This window comes from Lates calcarifer, linkage group LG14 (genome assembly GCF_001640805.2).
Source record: "Lates calcarifer isolate ASB-BC8 linkage group LG14, TLL_Latcal_v3, whole genome shotgun sequence".
NCBI classification, from domain to species: domain Eukaryota; kingdom Metazoa; phylum Chordata; class Actinopteri; family Centropomidae; genus Lates; species Lates calcarifer.
In genome coordinates this window covers 3,101,341-3,118,842 of record NC_066846.1, presented here as the reverse complement: position 1 = coordinate 3,118,842, position 17,502 = coordinate 3,101,341, and the positions used below count along the sequence as shown (strand labels likewise).

The 17,502-nt window shown below is 41.4% G+C and overlaps 1 protein-coding gene across 3 annotated transcripts; it reads right to left on the bottom strand.

Annotated features, from left to right (window-relative positions):
• Nucleotides 1–289: 289 nt before the first annotated feature.
• Nucleotides 290–15,050, bottom strand: LOC108882046 (equilibrative nucleoside transporter 2). Of its 3 annotated transcripts, none has more exons than XM_018674276.2 (13): nucleotides 14,834–15,050; nucleotides 10,689–10,748; nucleotides 10,361–10,442; nucleotides 8,671–8,826; nucleotides 8,302–8,431; nucleotides 8,065–8,199; nucleotides 7,738–7,835; nucleotides 6,983–7,049; nucleotides 6,281–6,474; nucleotides 6,051–6,153; nucleotides 5,817–5,902; nucleotides 4,446–4,645; nucleotides 290–3,122 (listed from the first exon to the last, which is right to left on the bottom strand). In XM_018674276.2, exons 2-13 carry the CDS (start codon nucleotides 10,718–10,720, stop codon nucleotides 3,011–3,013), a joined length of 1,395 nt encoding a protein of 464 aa, XP_018529792.1. In that variant the 5' UTR covers nucleotides 10,721–10,748; nucleotides 14,834–15,050; the 3' UTR covers nucleotides 290–3,010. The 3 variants fall into 3 exon arrangements, with proteins under 3 accessions (XP_018529792.1, XP_050931330.1, XP_018529791.1); XM_051075373.1 differs by having other exon boundaries at nucleotides 8,302–8,441; nucleotides 8,680–8,826; nucleotides 14,834–15,047; XM_018674275.2 differs by having other exon boundaries at nucleotides 8,302–8,441; nucleotides 8,680–8,826; nucleotides 10,689–10,745; nucleotides 14,834–15,047.
• Nucleotides 15,051–17,502: the final 2,452 nt, after the last annotated feature.

Sequence of the window (17,502 nt, the reverse complement as noted above, 5' to 3'; positions counted from 1 at the left end):
AGGATTAAGTTATCTAAAGCCAATCATGTTTATCAATGAAGCCAGATAATTGTGTTAGAAAAGATTATTTTGCAGGTGCTCTTTGTGAAATAGCGCATTCTTTCGCCTCTTCTGGTCTCCATAAATGTTATTTAAAGATCTAAAATAATATTTAAATTAACATTTTTGAATTGATACCTCCAAGAAAATCAAGCCAGCTCAGTTATCCTTGTATGTAAGACAGGGCCTTGGTGAGGACACTGTAGTTCATGTTTTCATACAAATGACCATTTAAAAACACAAACACAGCTGCTTGTAACCATCCATTTATTAAGTGCCAACTCTATACAGATATATTACAAACATGCATAGGCATGAATTCCCTTTACTGTAACTCTTGAAACATGGTCTGGTGGTTTAATCAGAACCCCTGTATCCTTTTCTGCCAGAGTCTTTGTATGGAGCACAGGTGAAATGCATGTAATGGATCACATTAAGTATCAGTGTTGTGGTCGCACTGAGAAAACACAAACAGGATGTTTTTGCTTTGAAAGCACGGACAAAAAAAAACATGCTGTTTTGTTGACACCGAGTTAGTCGGAGTGTTACTGTGGGAGGACTTCCTGCTGCTCCATGTTGACACATCTGCAGTTAGAAGCGAGCACAGGCTAATTACAAGGAGGCAGACGGCAGCAGCTTGTGTTTACTGTCAGTCCAATGTGATGCAAACACAACATGATCATAAACAGGGTTTTATTATCATTAAGGCTGATTGTGACAGAGCTTAGGATACCTGCCATCTACACACTGTACACTGCCTGTGAACTCATATCTAATCATTTCATTTGCACTCTTTATACAAAATATTAAGAAGTAGAAACATTTAAACTAATAAGTTTCAGTTTTTCTGACCCATGTGTGTTTTGTAATTTTGAAGCACAACATGGTTTTATATTATACATTAGGATCCCAGAGTTCAGACATCTCTATTACTGATGCTGCATTGACAGGTTGTAGGGAAATGTGGTGCATTTCAGCTCCCTACGTTAACATGCTGTTCACATCAGTTGGCATCAGCTACATTTGAAGTTTGGGATTGGCAGTGAACTCAACATTTTTAAATATTGATAATCGCCATGACAACTACTTCTTTGTATGTACTGTATGTTCAGTTCCCATTTGATGTGAATGTGGTGTAAATCAAGTCACATTTTAAAAAGAAGAAAATCCAATTAATCAGGACTCAGCCCTTGGTTGGTTTTGAAGGAGCAGCTGTCACAACAACTTATTTTCTCCATTGACATGTACATGACACCTCACACAGCACGCACACACACACACACACACACACACAACCATCCATCAAGCTCTTCATTTACAGTCAGAAAAATCAAAAACAACATAAACACACATACGTGGATAATGAACTGGAAAAATCAAGGCTTCTTTTAAATCTACATAGATTGTGATGTGACACCAGAATGGAGCAATAAGTTACTTTCTAAATGTTAAAAAAAAAAACACATCCCAACACAACTGAAATTGCCAATGTTGCTGGAGCATGGCACATTGGTAGCAACGTCTAAAAAAACCCAATATTATTTGACATATACAGGAAATATCTACGCAATATCTAACAGAAAAAATACTCAGCATTTGCAGAACCATTTCTCTTTTTTCACAATAATTAATATTTACATCTGATTAGATTGTTTTTAATGGCTTACAGTAACAACAGTCACTACGCTGGTACATTGAACAAGAAAACAGCAGCTGCCAGGTGCTCTCAGGAGAGGCTTTGAAATGAGAGTTAAAACTAATTCAAAGTAAACCTACTTTTTGTATTGATCCAGGGGATGCATCATAGTTTAGACTCCATGTCAGCCCGGGGTCATGTCAGTAACGTAACCTGCTGACCTGAACCCTGACATGTCACCAAAAATACAACCGAGTGTCGGGAGGTGCTGGGAAGTCCATTTCTACTCCCTGTCAGTCAGTGTGTGTCCTGACGGAGTCACAGCACAGCAGTCTGTCGTGTTTAATGGTGATGTTTTTAGCCCCCCACCCCCACCCAAAAAAAAAAGAAACTGGACCTTTTGACCAGTAGGTGGCAGCAGTAATCTAAAGAACCTGGAGAGAGCACTGGAGACAACTGGTGCTGCAGGTTTGTAAAGGGGAAAAACTGGAACTCTGTCTCGTTGTGGTCATTCTGAATCTTTGAGGCTTCAGCCCGGGGGCCTCCTGAAGCCTTGGACCCCTTGGGCCTGTGCCCCATTGGCCCATTCACTTATCCATTCATACCTGTGAGGCAGGTCATTAACCTTGCACGGGTAATTTACATTACATTACAACAAATGCTTTGTTCAAATCTGTACCCTAGAGCTATTTCATTAGAGATTACAAAATAATCCTAACATCAAAAATACCTCATGTAATTATTCTAACAAAAAGTTGATCCACTCTAATCATTCAAACCATCAAATAAAAAAATCTCCCAGCAAAACCAAACGAATGGAGTGTAAACAAATTCAACAAGTAATTGTATGTTACAGTCCTGGTTGCAGCACATGGAAATGAAATGTATCAGTTTTTCTAAGGTTTCCCTTTATCTACATATGATTAGCTATAATGCCCCAAAACTACCTACAAACAGAAATACTCTCCTGTGATAACTGTACAGAGGAAATCTTTCCTTCTTCAGGTAGCAGGTAAATTTACCAGCAGTTATTCAAAGTAACAAACTGTGTTTCCCTTATTCCTTCTTCCAAAGGGAATTCCTTGTTAATACCACTTCATTAACTGTGTTTATTTACAGTGTCACTCAGTGTCCGTGGTTGTCACGTCTGTCAGGCTGTAACACACAGCACCCGACACACGAGTGGGGAAAAAACTAAACGGAAAAGATGGTCCAGGAGGGGACGCACTGATGATAAACTATTTATCATATTTGCACCTCCAGGAGTGTGAGTATCCTACAGTGTCTATGCACGACTATTACTATTACTATGTGTGTGTGCGAGAGAGAGAGAGACTAGACCAGAGCTCTCAGAGGGAAGGACAGGGCCGCTCCTATAGACAGACCCAGGGCCAGAAAGAAGGTCATCAGGGCTCCTGCAGTCTCTGCGTCCTTTGGCTCCACTAACCTGATGAGAGAGCAGGTGAGAACAGGATCAGCCATGGTCCTGGACCAACCAGGTCACATCACAGTCTTTACATCATGCTGATCATTTCCCAGTGTACAACAAGTAGCTTCAGTTCACTTCAGCACGCTACACAAATCAACTTGCTGAGACTTGACATCAGACTGCTGATTGATGACAGTGAACATTCAACCACCTTCAGTTTTGTGTCAGTGTTATGCTATATTGCCATGGTGATTTGGACACACCTTCTTGGTGCATTCAAGGGCCCTCAGAGATTCAGGTGTTGACTGTATGAGTGTCATTCAATCAGGTTCGAGTGTTTCAGCAACACTCATTCAATGTATGTGCATTCTGTAATAACATCTGTGCAGCAGTTTCCATTGTTAGAGTCCACCATTCCTACATGATTCCAAGTACTGGTGTGTAATTTTAACTAACTGAAATCAGCCCCATTACTGTTCAGGAAGCATCATTTTATACAGATGACCTCTTTACAGCCTGTTTAACCTTCATACAAGATCCTTCCACAGTTACAGATGATGGAGGAGGGCTAGCCTCCCTGCCAGCAAAGTTAGTAGTTAGTAGATAACACCCATAAAAAAAACTGGTCTGACTTTCAGATGCTTGCTGACCTGTCTCCTCTGCGGCTCTTCCACTCCTGTGTGCGGACGTGCACATGTGCGCGAAGGTGCGCGTAAAACAGGAAGTGGGGAGAGAAATGTGAACTGGCCTGTATTATGTACCAATACTAATTAGTCATCTTTTTGTTTGTTTGGCTTAAAGCTACACAAGCGTTTCTATGGCATGATATACTACAACACTGCTGTGTTTGTTTACACATGGAAGAGCTCATTGACCTTAACTGGTATGAATGCCAGGAGGCTGCTGCTGGAGTTGATGGGTAAGATTTTTATGTACCATATATGGTGTGGGTGCTGTTTGACTCACAGACCTTCAGCAGGCATACTGTTCATTAGTCTCTGACCAAAACACAGCTCTGTCTTAAATTCAGTTCAACTTTCTGTACATTTCATCCTCCTACACACCAGTTTACAGGTGTACGTTTGATTATAGCTCACACTTTTAACTAGGTTGGTCATTTCTTTCATTTAGCAGCGCACTTTAAAACCTCTGCTGTTGGAGTGTCCTTGAACGTAGCAATGAGTTAAAACAGTCCATGCTCCAAAATAACAACACATATGAATGTGTATCTGCAGTCAGGGATAATCTAAGCTGTCAAACATGGCAGAAAACAGATTTGAAAACTATTCAATTCATATTCCCACTGGCTTTTAAATCACGTGTTGATGAAGTTGTACTCACTGTGGTGCGTAGGACATGGAAAGGCAGACAAAGTAGCCACTGGACACAGAGAAGAGAGCCATGATGAAGGCGAAAGCACCGTCGTGGGCAAAGAAGACAGGGAGGAAGGAGCGAGCCTGGACATTACAGAGCATCAGCAGAGGGATGAACACCACCCTGGAGACGACCAGCGCCGGGAACAGACGAGACTCTTTGCAAGGCTGCAGGGACAGGAAATATGGGTTTAGACTGAGGGACAGAGGGGAGTAAAAAAATGACATGTAGAGTGATACAACTAATGAACAGAAGAGGGAGAGACAAAAGTCTGGATGGATATTCCCAAATATCCCCCACAGAACACCAAGTGTCTGTGGATCAAACTCAGCACAAGAGCAAACATTCCTGCACGTACAACAGGAGATGATGTTGTAATTTCACACTGTGTTGGAGGACGGACAGAAACCCGACAGAAAAACAAAGTGCAATCACAAAAGAATGCCTGGCAGTGTGTGTGATGTCAGCCACAGGAGGGATTGTGATGCGTAGGCGTAGAGCTAAGAAAAGTGACTGTGTGGGAGAGAAGAGACAGGACCATCTGGCACAACAAAATACACCCAAAATGTGATTTCAGTTGCTGACAGAGTAACAGCATCAAGAGTCAGAGCCGAATCCCATCAGCCCTCTGGTCAGGGTTTAATATGTTATTATTATTATTGTTCCAGTGGAGGATGAATGAGGTGGTTTCCTGTCAAGGACACAGGAGCCCTGAGTCATGTTCTCTCCATCACTTACTGTATCTACCACTAATTAATGCTGGGCAAACACATTAGAACTGAGCACCACAGGGTTAGCTGACGGGTTGATAACAGTGTACGCTGTGAGACGACTTATCAGGGATATTCCATACTGGCTTTATCAAGGTAGTCCTCCCTTTAATCTATTAGTAAAAGTCAGTCATTCAAAATTTTCAAAGTCATCATTGTGAACATGTAACGTTTAATTCAAGTGACTAAGTACAGACCGAGAGAGTCAATGGCTCAGCTGTAGTCTCATCAATGATTTACCAGCTGTAACATTTCCTGGATTAGTCTTGAAACAAACACCTCTCTCAAACAATGATTCTACTTTTGACTTCAGAAGTAACTGGACAAAGTAGCTACTAGAACAGCTGTTATGAGCTGGTAACAGGCACTCAGCTGCTGGGCATGTATAGTTTAGCTAGTTTAGTCTGATAGATTATAATGCATCAAAATGGGAATGAAGTGGTCTGATTATGGCAAATGTGAAATGTTTTATCAGAATGAAAACTTTGAGTAATTTACATGAATTAAATCAACAAACTAAACAGTGTTAGTCACAGCAAAGTGGACACACGAGCAACAGGATACTCACCCAACGTATAAAGGTGGTGATGGTCCGACCGAACCAGTCGCAGAGGTTGAACATCAAGAAGCAGCACACTGAGAGAAAGAAGCGCTCTGATGAAAGAATGAAAAGCGAGAGCATTAGGAGACAGGAAGATCAGTCCACAGCAGATGAGTATAAAGAGATTACAGAAGCTATATCCAGTAAGATATCCAGTAAGTGTATGTTGAGTCACAGAGTTGAACTAAGGCACAGTCATACCCCATTTTCCTGGGTATAATGTTCTGACATCTGCAGTGACAGCGGGGAAGACGGACAGAGTGACTGTGAACACAAACGTCACACAGAACGCCATCACCTTGATCTGAAAATAAAAGGAGAGAAGAAACGTTTACACATATATAACAGGACTAAATGACTTAATGACACTCTAACATCTGATACTTCACAGACTGTAATGTGAGACTGTAATATCAAACCAGTGGATGTACCTTTTTGAGGACCTCTATGACAGAGGCTTTGGCTTGTCTCCTCTCCACCTGCTCCAGTGATAGGAAGGCCTGCTTGGTCTCGTCTGGACTGGGTTCCACCTCGTCTTCAGCTGGACTGCTGCCATTCACTGTGCTGATGGTCACGGAGCCATTAGCATGGCCATTCAGCTTGCCATTCTCCACTGTGCTGCTCTCTGCAATTGAATATACACACAGTACGTCTTCCACTGGTCCATTTATGCATAAAAAACTTTATTGTTGTTTTGTGCTTTGCTCGTGCTTGAAGGAAATATTTCAAATATGGCAAGTGAATTATGTGAGTAGCTGCACCTCTTTGGGCTTTTCAGGCATTCATGGAAAACACTGAGAGTCTGTGTGGGGACCAACAGGCTCTGTCTTTGTCTGGCCTTTGCCGAGATTCTAATTGGATAAACGGAGGGTCAACTGACTTAACGAGATAATGTTCCACTGAATTGATTTGATTCAAGCAGACTGTGAAGGACAGAGCTGTGAACTCGTGGAAAAGCAAACAGATGTTCGCTCGCAGTCCAATGAAGGTTTGATCATCTTAATTTGACTCATTTTAAAAGAGCTTGCACTTCGAAATAAGGGTCGCGTGGTGAAATGACAGTGTCTCCTGGAGACAGGGTGACATTAACTCAGAGGGTGTGAACACAAGGTTTGTTGAAGCCAAAATCTCACCTTTCAGCAGCTCGTCTGTCCCTGGCTCGTACTTGCTGTTTTTGTTCAGATAATATTGAGCAAACTCCTGCATGGAAACACCAGACAACACAAGTGAGGCTTAGAGCTGAAAACCATGGATCAGGCTGTTGGGCTAATACACACAGACAGGTGACAAATTAGGGAATTAAGGAAAAACCAACATAAAGTGCCTTAGTAAGGTGTTGGGCCACCACATGCCACCAGGTGTTCAACTGGTGACTGCGAAGGCCATAACACATGATTCACGTCATTTTCATACTCATCAAACAGGTTAGTGACATTCAGTGGATGAGGGCACTCATCATGTTTCTCACTTATTTTTCCAGTTTCTCCTTCAGTTTGTCACCTGTCTGTACATGTACATGTTGACTGCATGAGTCTAGAGTCTATGAGTCTTCCACTAACTAGCTTGACTAACTTGGACAAAAGTTAATTCACATTCAATATCGATTATCATTCACTTCTCTGCCTGCTCAGTCAGATTAGGCAGCTTTAAACTTTGGCAGACTGAGGCTCCTAGTTCACCTAGGTAAGTGACGATCACTGAGATTTAAACATCAGTTTAGCTCTGATAGTAAACTTCAACACCATCTTGATCCAGCGTTCAACATACAAACAGTGTGTGGTCAGACACTAACAATGTGACTTTGCGTAGTTCAACAAAGAGAGGGGATACTGTGGTTTAGCTGGAGGCTGAATGGATTGTGGGTGATGTAGGCTGGAAGCTGACTGACCCAGCGAGGTAGAAGCACGTAGCTTAAGAGTGTGACCACTGTCCCCACACATGGTGTGATGAAGTAACCCAACGCTGCGGTCTCAGAGTCTGTATCACCTGAGTGACAAACACAAAAACAAAAGTTAGCTGGGAATTCTGGGAGAGAGAGAACACTGCTTAGAAAGACCCAACATGAGCTGAGTCCTTTGAAATGGAGCAGAGTGTGTTGTGTGGTGGGTGTCGTCATGCTGATTTGACTAGCTCTGCATCCATTTTGAATATCCTGTTACTAGGCAACTGGGGATTAGGCACCCAGTAGTGTTTTGTGTGAATGTGGGTGTCTCACTGGCTATGGCTAGCAGCATGGCGATGGCAGCGAAGGTCCCGGCAAGGCCCTGGCCGCTCATGAAGATGGTGCTGTACTTCTGAGGCAGCAGGCCCACAAGTCCAAACAGACTGCCCTGCAGCACGGCTCCGAACGCTGCGGAGGACAAGAGTCAGCAGTCACATTTACACATGTGCACACCACCTTCAACCTCCATTTCTTTCAGGCTTTCGCTCACTCAGAGCCACACTGACTTACAGTTGATGAACCAGATTGTAGCCATGGTAACGGAGAAGAAGCGATCTTCCTCCATGGGCACTTTGACCAGCACTGCCGTGAGGATGAAGAGCAGCAGGATAAAAACGAGGCTACCTGCGATACGCATCGCCTCCGATATCCTGAAACAACAGTCAACACCGACATTAGTGATTTAACCATGAATGCTGGAGTTCTACATCAGACTGGATGAAAAACAAAGACACTTTGTACTGGTCAATACCTCAAGTCTAGTGTTTAGTAATGTACATTACTTTTTTACTGCTGGCTGAAAGACAGTCCTAATTTCTTTAAAACAGCTTTGGGACACTGCCCAGGACCAATAACAACATCCTCTGACACTGAGAGCACTTCACTGACCTCTGGTACAGGAAAGGAGTTGAGCAGGGTGAACAGCAGCAGGGGCAGCTGGGATAGCAGGGTCATCCAGTTGTTGAAGTAGTACTCTTTGCGGACCACCACTGTGCCATTGCTCCATTCTGTTGTGTTCAGACGACCTTGGAAATACTACAAACCCAGAGGACAGGAGACAGATTAATTAATTAATTATCCTTCCATTTCACATAAGGAATCATAAATAGGAAGTACAACAAAATCTTTATGTTCTATCTCTGAAATTCTACAGCTTTGAAGGCAACTTTTGTTCTTCTTACAATTGAGACAACCAGTTTACACTGTCTGAGAAACTTATCATTGGATACTGCTCAGCTCACTAGAACAGTTTCATTCAACTCCCAGAATCCTCTTGTCATAAAACTTGCTGGATATACTCTGCATAAATCCTCAATCATTTTAAAGCTTCACAAATCATTTTTATATTATTTTTATATTTTTACATTAACAGATCAAATAACAGTGTGCAGTGCAGCACAGTGAATTATCACCAGTTCCCCTCAGCTCACTGAGCCATTACAGCCCAAAAATGAACTGTTATTACTTGCTGTCACTGTTTTTTTTAATCAATGCTGTTTCCAGCCTTTCTCAGCAAAACAGCTCTGACGAACCCAGTGTGCTTAACATCAAACAGCAGACAGACAAAGTTAGTAGCTTGCTAGTGGACACCATGGAACACTTAGCAGCTGAAGATGAATGCTAATGTTGCTCTGTGCTTTATAAAGGCTATTGTTGGTTGGTCACTGTTAACAGATGTCCCCACTGGCTCTAAGTAGCCAGCACACAAACAAAACAACACACAGCCCAATTTAGAAACAATCCTTGCATTGTATCCTTATACATGGTATAATAATAATACAAGATTAATATAAAAGGGAAGTAATAATAATAATCAAACAATCTATGACTTATCATTCTACATCAATAATAATTACAGTGGCCTTCTGTCAATATAAAGCCACATTTCAGCCACAGTATGCAGCTAGCTGGTTAGAGCACAGATCCAGATAAGTCTTGTGACAATACTTTAATAATACTCCTCTCATTTGGTTCATTGCTTGAGACCTACATTTGTTGTGATGCAGGTCACATTCTAACAGCTTCATCCTCTATCAGTAAGCAGCTGAAAATATCCCTGACTGTCAAGTGTCAAAGCTTTCAGCAGGAATCAAAGGGCTGTGGAAGCTCTGCAGATACAGGTAACATCTATGTGAAAAGAGCCTTCGCTCTGTTGCATGAACACGTGTGTGCACGTGCAGTCATCTGCATGGTGACCCAAAGTCATATGATAGACTGTGTGGATTTATGGGTCCCTGCGGGTCATGACATTTTAACACCTTAAACCCAGACTGCATAACATGCAGGATGGCAGCAAATCACTTGGCTGCATCACATCCTTTTGACTAATCCAATCCATCAATATATATAAACAGCTTAAACGTCCATAAGACCATTGTTATCCATTCAGCATGTGATTCTTTAAGAAGTTTAAGTTGAAGCCCTGGACCAACAATTTCTTGGCTGTCACTTTAGAGAAAGGGTTTTATATAGATCTGACTGGGAAAATGAGATACTACCATCTTATTAACTGGCTCTAAAACATTTAATTTGTCAGAACTGCTACTAGAATGTGTTCTTTGTGGCTTACCAATGAAGCAGTCATGAAGAAGTTCCATGGTAGCAATGTTCCCAGGCCCAGAATGAAGAAACTGATTCCCACCAAGCAGCCCCTGTAGATGGGGAGTAAAGGATGTGATTGGAAGATGACTTTCCAGCTCTCAGCTGGACAGTGTCTTACCACAGTATCATTTTAAAGAACAACCAGCATCAACAAATAACAGTCTTTAAATTGTTACTTTAGCAACATTGTCAGCAACAGAAACTGTGATCGAGAGCAAAAACTCTCTGAGGAACTGTGACCGAGAGAGAATACTGGGAAGTGAGAGGTTCTTGTTTTGATCTGATTTTGAACTCACCGATCTTGAGGAGTGTCTGTTCGTTCCTTCATCCTGATGTAGGAGGTTCTGGTGAAACTGCTGGGGCAGCAAGAGAGAGGAAAGGTCAGCTGCATGTCCAAAGATTACTGAGCATGTAGTTTGTCTTCTAGACACTCCTCTGCCAAGGTTTCACTACTTAGAGATGCAGGAATCCGTTTACATTCTGACAAAAGGCTGCGAGGGGCTGTACACATAAAACTGCCTCCAGAGAAACTCCAGAGTGGCGTGATATGTGTCTGGATATATGATAATTAAGTCTTTTCACTTTGACTTTTGGTATGCTGTGTGAACCTGCGAGTATTAGGAAACTATCTAACAACTTGCAGTTTAACGTGTGTAAGCCACTGGGATTAAAGGGAGTGTATATGTCCAGTCAAATGGCCTGGCTAAGTGCAGCTTCAATGATTTTCCACTGAAGCCTTGGCAGTGGAACCAGCACCCGAGGCAAGGAACAAATTCGGTTCCTCTTTAATATCTACATTAGTCAAGTATCAGAGAGTCCATTCCCTGTGTACACACAAGCAGCACACTGTACTCTGTGGAAACAAAACCAATCCCACACGGCAAAAACACTCTCAGCAGTAACGCTGGCAGGGTACAACACAGCTGCTCTGCCTGTTTTGACTTGTTGGGGGATCAGGCTAGACACGTAACAGAGCTAGACTCACATTTATCCTACTTAAGGATTCTGGGCTAGTTTCTAAACTACAGCTCATAACGCTCAACAAATCTAACATTAGAAAAGGAATAAATCTGTGTGTGTTGTGCAGCTGTGCAAAAGAATGTGGCCGAATCGATTCTTTTTTCCACTGACTCCAGCGTTTCGGGAACAAAGGTCTTTGGTTTCCTTTTGTTTGTCAGAGTTTGGTCATAGGAATACTTCCTTTAAAACTTGGCTATTCAACACTTCCTTCTTCCTAAAAACAAAAAAACAGGTGTGACATGGCTGTGGCAACCAGACACAAAGACATCTGCGTCATTCTCAGAGGGAGCTAACATGGCACACAGGGTAAAATGGCACAATTCAGTTGAGTCAACATCCTCCACACTGATATGAACATCCTTCATTTTCCATAGATCACAGGGTTTGTACATTATGTTACCAGCTTAGCTAAAATAAAAGCCTGTTTTCTCCCTGGTGAGATGGTTGGTTACACAGCCTCTGTCTGCATCAGAGAGGCAGGACACTCCTTGATTAGACATGGTTTTCAAAGCACTCTGGTCCGTAAATCACCTCGGTCAAAAGTCATTGTAGTCTAACTGGAAAGCATGTTTTAGGCAGCAGAGCAGAACTAATTACAATGTGCTAGTGAATCATGGACTAGGCTAAACTGATGTGGACATACAGGTGATAAAAAAATGTGTTTGTGTTTTATTCTATCAAACATATGAAAGAATAGAAAACAGGAGTGAGTGAGAATGGATGGTGCTCTGGTGATCACAGGCAGTGTCAGTGCTTGGCTACAGTTCAATTCTAACTGCCTGCTGCTTCAAAGCTATCCTAATAAAGCTTTGTTCCTCTGAATCAAATGAGACATAAACTGCATGAGGTAAACCAAAATAATTAATATCACACTGTCCTGTAAACAGTCTGTGTTGTGGACATAAACAGTTTTCATGTGTCTTAAGTGATTTCTAATAGGAACTTATCAAACGACTGGTAGGAGTTTGCTTTTCTGTGCGTTTGTAACGAGGACATGCTAAAGTTGACACGGCAAACACGTCCTGCTGTCGCTCAAGGTCAGGGCTGAAAACAGACACAGTCACAAAAGTTCCTCACAGGTTTCCTGTGTCAACAGGAATGTCAGCTGGCATAATCTCACTAAGAGCTTGATATAAGCTACTTCGTTCATCCAAATTTCAGTCTCTCTTAACAGTGTTTTTAAAATCCTCAGATGAAGAAATCAATCTGTGCAGTGCTGATTATTTATGTCCAAAAGCCCAGATTTATTGTCATCAGCTGTACACATCTTTGTCCAGTGATGTATTTTATGAATAGAAAACAAATACTACTTGGCTGTCAAGCAGCCCAGTCACAGGGCCAGGTGCTTTAAAAGACTGAAGACTTAAGACAAACATGTCAGATTGTAAAGACATAAAATTTTGTTCTCTGCAAGACTGAGAATATATTACAAGCTTTTAGTGTCTACGGGAAATTATTAAATGTGGTAAAAAGGAAGAGTAAATATTAAAAAGTGGAATACTTTTCAGCATAAATATCATAAAGCTTAAAGATAGATAAAAAAATACAGGGTTTGGAATCACTGGACAAAGACTGGTTCCTAAACTGGCTGTGATGTTACAAATCCTGTTTGTATGTTCACATGTTAAACTGAGATTTAAGGTGAGCAACGGCTGAACTTTCCCCCTCAGTTGAATGAGAGACCAGCCTTCTCATGAAGTTCAAATAACACATTCATGAGTGGAGGGGGACTTAGGCATTCCAGTCCTTTTCTCCATCTTCTTTATGTCCTTCCTTCTTCTCACCCAACTTGCTTCAGCAACAAAATATACAGGCCAGACAGGATAAGTGGCTCAATTGTTTCACGTCAAAGGCAACTCCCACGTCACTGATTCAAACGTGTAATACGTGAGAAAAACAGTTATGGGCTGAATTAACACTTGAGTTGGGGTTTAACTAACATTACTGCCTCTGTAGGCAAACACAATACACTCCTCAGTTGTCAGTCCCCTTTAAATGCCGGGTTAAAATTACCCATCATATAAGGGTTTTTTTGTCAGCACTTTCAGTAGGCGTGAGAAAACCACTAATGTGCTCTCTGACTTTTAAGTTTGAGGGTTCCTGGAAGGGAACTTAGGTGGTAGTGTGGAGGATAAGCAGGAACACCCAGAGTGCTAGTTGTATTTATGTGTTTTGTGTGTTCAACTACTTAGTTTCACACACAAATTTTATAAAGAAAAAGAGATATGGTCTAGACCTGCTCTATACGTGCAGTGCCTCAAGATAACTTCTGTTGTGAATTGGTACTATGTAAATTGACTGTTGACACACACCCACGACTGTTAACAATCAGACCAGAACTGGCAGCTGATTGTGAGCTCACAGGTGAGTTCAAGCAAAAGCTAATCATACAGCAGAGTCTCACACCTGAAAACAATCATTTCCAGATTAGAGTACAGGGGTTGTGGAAAAACACTGAGTATAAGTGGGTGAAGGATTGATGTAAGCCAAAAAAAAAAAGTTAATGATACATCCGTGACATTACACCAACTTCATTCTGGGAACCCCTGGGTCAGTTGTTCCACCACCTGCTGCAGCTGTTCCTCAAGTACAGTGTTAACCACTGGAGACGATGCCAGTCAAACCCTAGAAAGCCCTTGACTCACTGCTGAGTCATAGGAAATTATCAATCCTCACAGTAATCCAGACTGAATAATACCGGCCATGTGTTCATCAGACGAGACGGCGGGAGACATGTAGCTATGTCAACGCCAGGAAAATAGATATTCTGTGGCATAAACACGGTCCTTGCCAGATTAAAGTGAAGTACCAGATGATTTAACAGTTACTATATGTGTACAGTGCAGGTCCAGACAGGTGTGCTAGTGTGGAGTTGAATAAAGTTACTCATGTCTCACTCAGCATTATACTACACTGTAAACTGGTAACTTACTGAACAGCAGACCTGATATTTATATGACCAGGACAAAAATATAAATAGTCTAACTGTATATAAAGGGTGTTTTGTTATCTTTACACAGCCAAGAACACCACGTTTCACCCGGACAATAGCTAACGATACACCTGCTCCCCACTATGAAGAAGCAGATAAAGCACCATAGACAAACAAATATTATTGAATGAAACTGGTAATGACGCATTCACTCTGAAATGCATTTAGAAAGCACTGTAGTTGAACTACCTTTATAAAACAGTAGTTCATACTCAGACAAGCTCGTTTGCTGTCTAACGACAGGGGACGAAACCTGAACCGCATTCTACTTTCATCACCCAGTCGACGGTGAAGTAAACACCAGCTCTTTCTTCAAACGCGACGAAAATAACATTTCATTGTAAAACAAAATGCTGTCCATATGAAACAACACCGCCATCTGTTAACATAAGCGTTAGCTAACGTGATGCAGAAATGTGAGAGACTCACCTTGAAATATGTTGCTCTTGTCACTGTATTTTCATAATGTTCCCACCGTAAAACCAAGCACTTGTTGTATCCAAATGCTACAAAAGGATACAAAGGCAGACAACTTAATAGCTACGTATATCCATCGTCTGTACACGTGGTCGTAATGTATAAATGGCTCCGGTAGTTAGAGGCGAGCTGCGCTGCGAGCAAATCGTTTTCTTTTTTTTGACGTAGCGTCTGTCGTCATTATTTGCAGAACTACAACCTATGGGTGTAACAGCTCCTCCAAAACACTGCAAGCACTTCCGGTGTCGTGTCAAATGCCAGTTAATTTTTTCGCGGGCATTTGACAGCAGACAGGCGGCCAAATATACATGTATATATATATTTTTTTATTATTATTATTATTTTTAAATATAAAGTCAGTGGGCCGACATACCCCGCCCCCCTCCCAACCACCACCACTACCACCACCATACGTGACATTACGTGGTTTTGTACATTACATGGTTTATCAGCTGTATCTCTACCATTACCGGGTTAACTTGTTAGGAGGTCAGCTGAAGTAGATATCACCCATCAATCTCCAATTCATCCGTTGTAAGACTTTTCAGTGTTAAATTCTGACAGAGAAGAACACGTCTTCAGAGCCTCGCGGTAAACAGGACCCACCTGAAGTCCTTAATCACTTTATTCTAGTGATGCTTATTCCCCATTTATTTTTTCAATGATATCACCTCAAACCAGTTGACACACATTACACTATAAGAGGCATTCATGGGAGTTGCCTGCTTTTCCTAGTAATCTCAACAAAAGAACTATTTGCACACCACAAAGTTAGGTGCATAGGACCATCATGTTCCATATCTCAGTCATTTATTCACATAGTAATCATAATTTTAGTTTAAAGTCCTTCATGTGGAGGGTAGGCAAAATAGCAAAAACTACAAGTACAGCCACTTCCAAGAAGTAAGGTAGAGCTCTTCCAGGAAAGTGTGTCACACAGTGTTCTTGTGCATTTCCTCTGACTGGTTTGCCATGATACCAACTCTCAAGCCTCTACTGAGGATTTACCAATATGCTTTTTATATATTCTTAGTTGATCATGACGCTTCATATACACAATAAAGGAGCATTAATTTCACATGAAATCCACACCCCCCCTGTGACAGAGGATGTTGCTGGGAGATCATCAGGTGGGTCAAGTCTCAACTGAGACAAGCCACTGTTTTATGACTGCTACTACTGACCAATGGTCTTCTGTGCCCTCTGCTGGTCAAATATGGGAACTTCACTCAGTATCATATAGTGTTCAGCTATATGATCAGCTCAGTGGTGTCACGTTGCTTTGTTTCCTGCAGCTATGTTCCACATTATGATAATCATGGTATAATACTGTAGGTAATGTGATTCAGCATTAACACTGGACAACTACAATCAGCTCATTTACAATTGTAATATTTAATACTCTGCTAATGCTAAGCTCTAGTTGTCTGCAGCTACCTGATGGTGTAAATCTGATCATGAGAATTTATACTTGGTGTTGTGACTGTGGTGTGACAGACTGCACTGCTGTTGCTGTGATTATGGTTAGTTATGGTGTTAATTGTGGCTGTGTTGATCACTAATTCTGTGACACATGTATTTGGTGGATGTAAGATTAACTACAGGGGTTGTGCAGAGTGCAGAGTTTCAGCTGTGATGAGGTTATTTCCTCGTGTTAGCCACAAGCTGCATTTTTAGCATTCAAGCACAGTCAGGGTAACAGGCATGGAAATGTGTGCTGTTGTCATAGACAGTGGTTGTAGGTGCTGTTAGTGCCAAACTCAAAAACTCAACTCTGAACCAACATAAAGCTCTCTGGTGTTTATCATATTTATTTTTATATTTAGTGGCATTTTCTCATGGAACCACTGCCTATGTCTGTTATTACCTACTTAAAATTTTTAGGCAAGGCCAGGGAACACAACAAGATGAAAACTTCAATCACTAGGTGGCAGCAAAAGCTGGATTTTCAACTTCAACTGTGATTTCTTGATCTCTGAAGAGGACAAATCTCTTGTTGTAGCACTTGTTGTATAAAGAACATTTAATTTATTGTACTGCAACACATTTCATCTCATGGATGAGCCCAGTACAGTACAGTAGCCCTTTGTACTCCAGGTTGAGACAGAAATCCACATCATACAAAGATCAAACTGAGGACACACACTTTTCTTTTTATTTTGGTTTTCTGGAGGGAAAAGATTCCCTCAATAAAAGTCAAGAATAAATTGATTATAATGTATTCTTGTGTAAAACCACACATTGGAGCACAATTGCAAAAGAATTCACATAAATCCTGGAAAATAACAATTGTCTATGAGAATTTAATGAAACAAGATGAATGCTTCAGCATTCAGCAAAATGTACTTTCTCTCAGCAGACAGCCAACGCGTGAAAGACAACTTAAAACAGCTGTAGTCTGACTGACTGAAAGCAGTAGGAGGAGGGTGTCAACATATACCCTGCGCTCTGACTCACACAAAAGAAATAAAAAATGATTCACTGTGATTATTTCCGGTGCTGAATCTCAGCCCGTATTAACTTTGCTGTGAAAAGGTCAAACATCTGTCAAATAATCACATTTCTTACTGTTGATTGTGAAATTACCACATAAGCACAAACTGTTTGTGCTGGAAAATAAA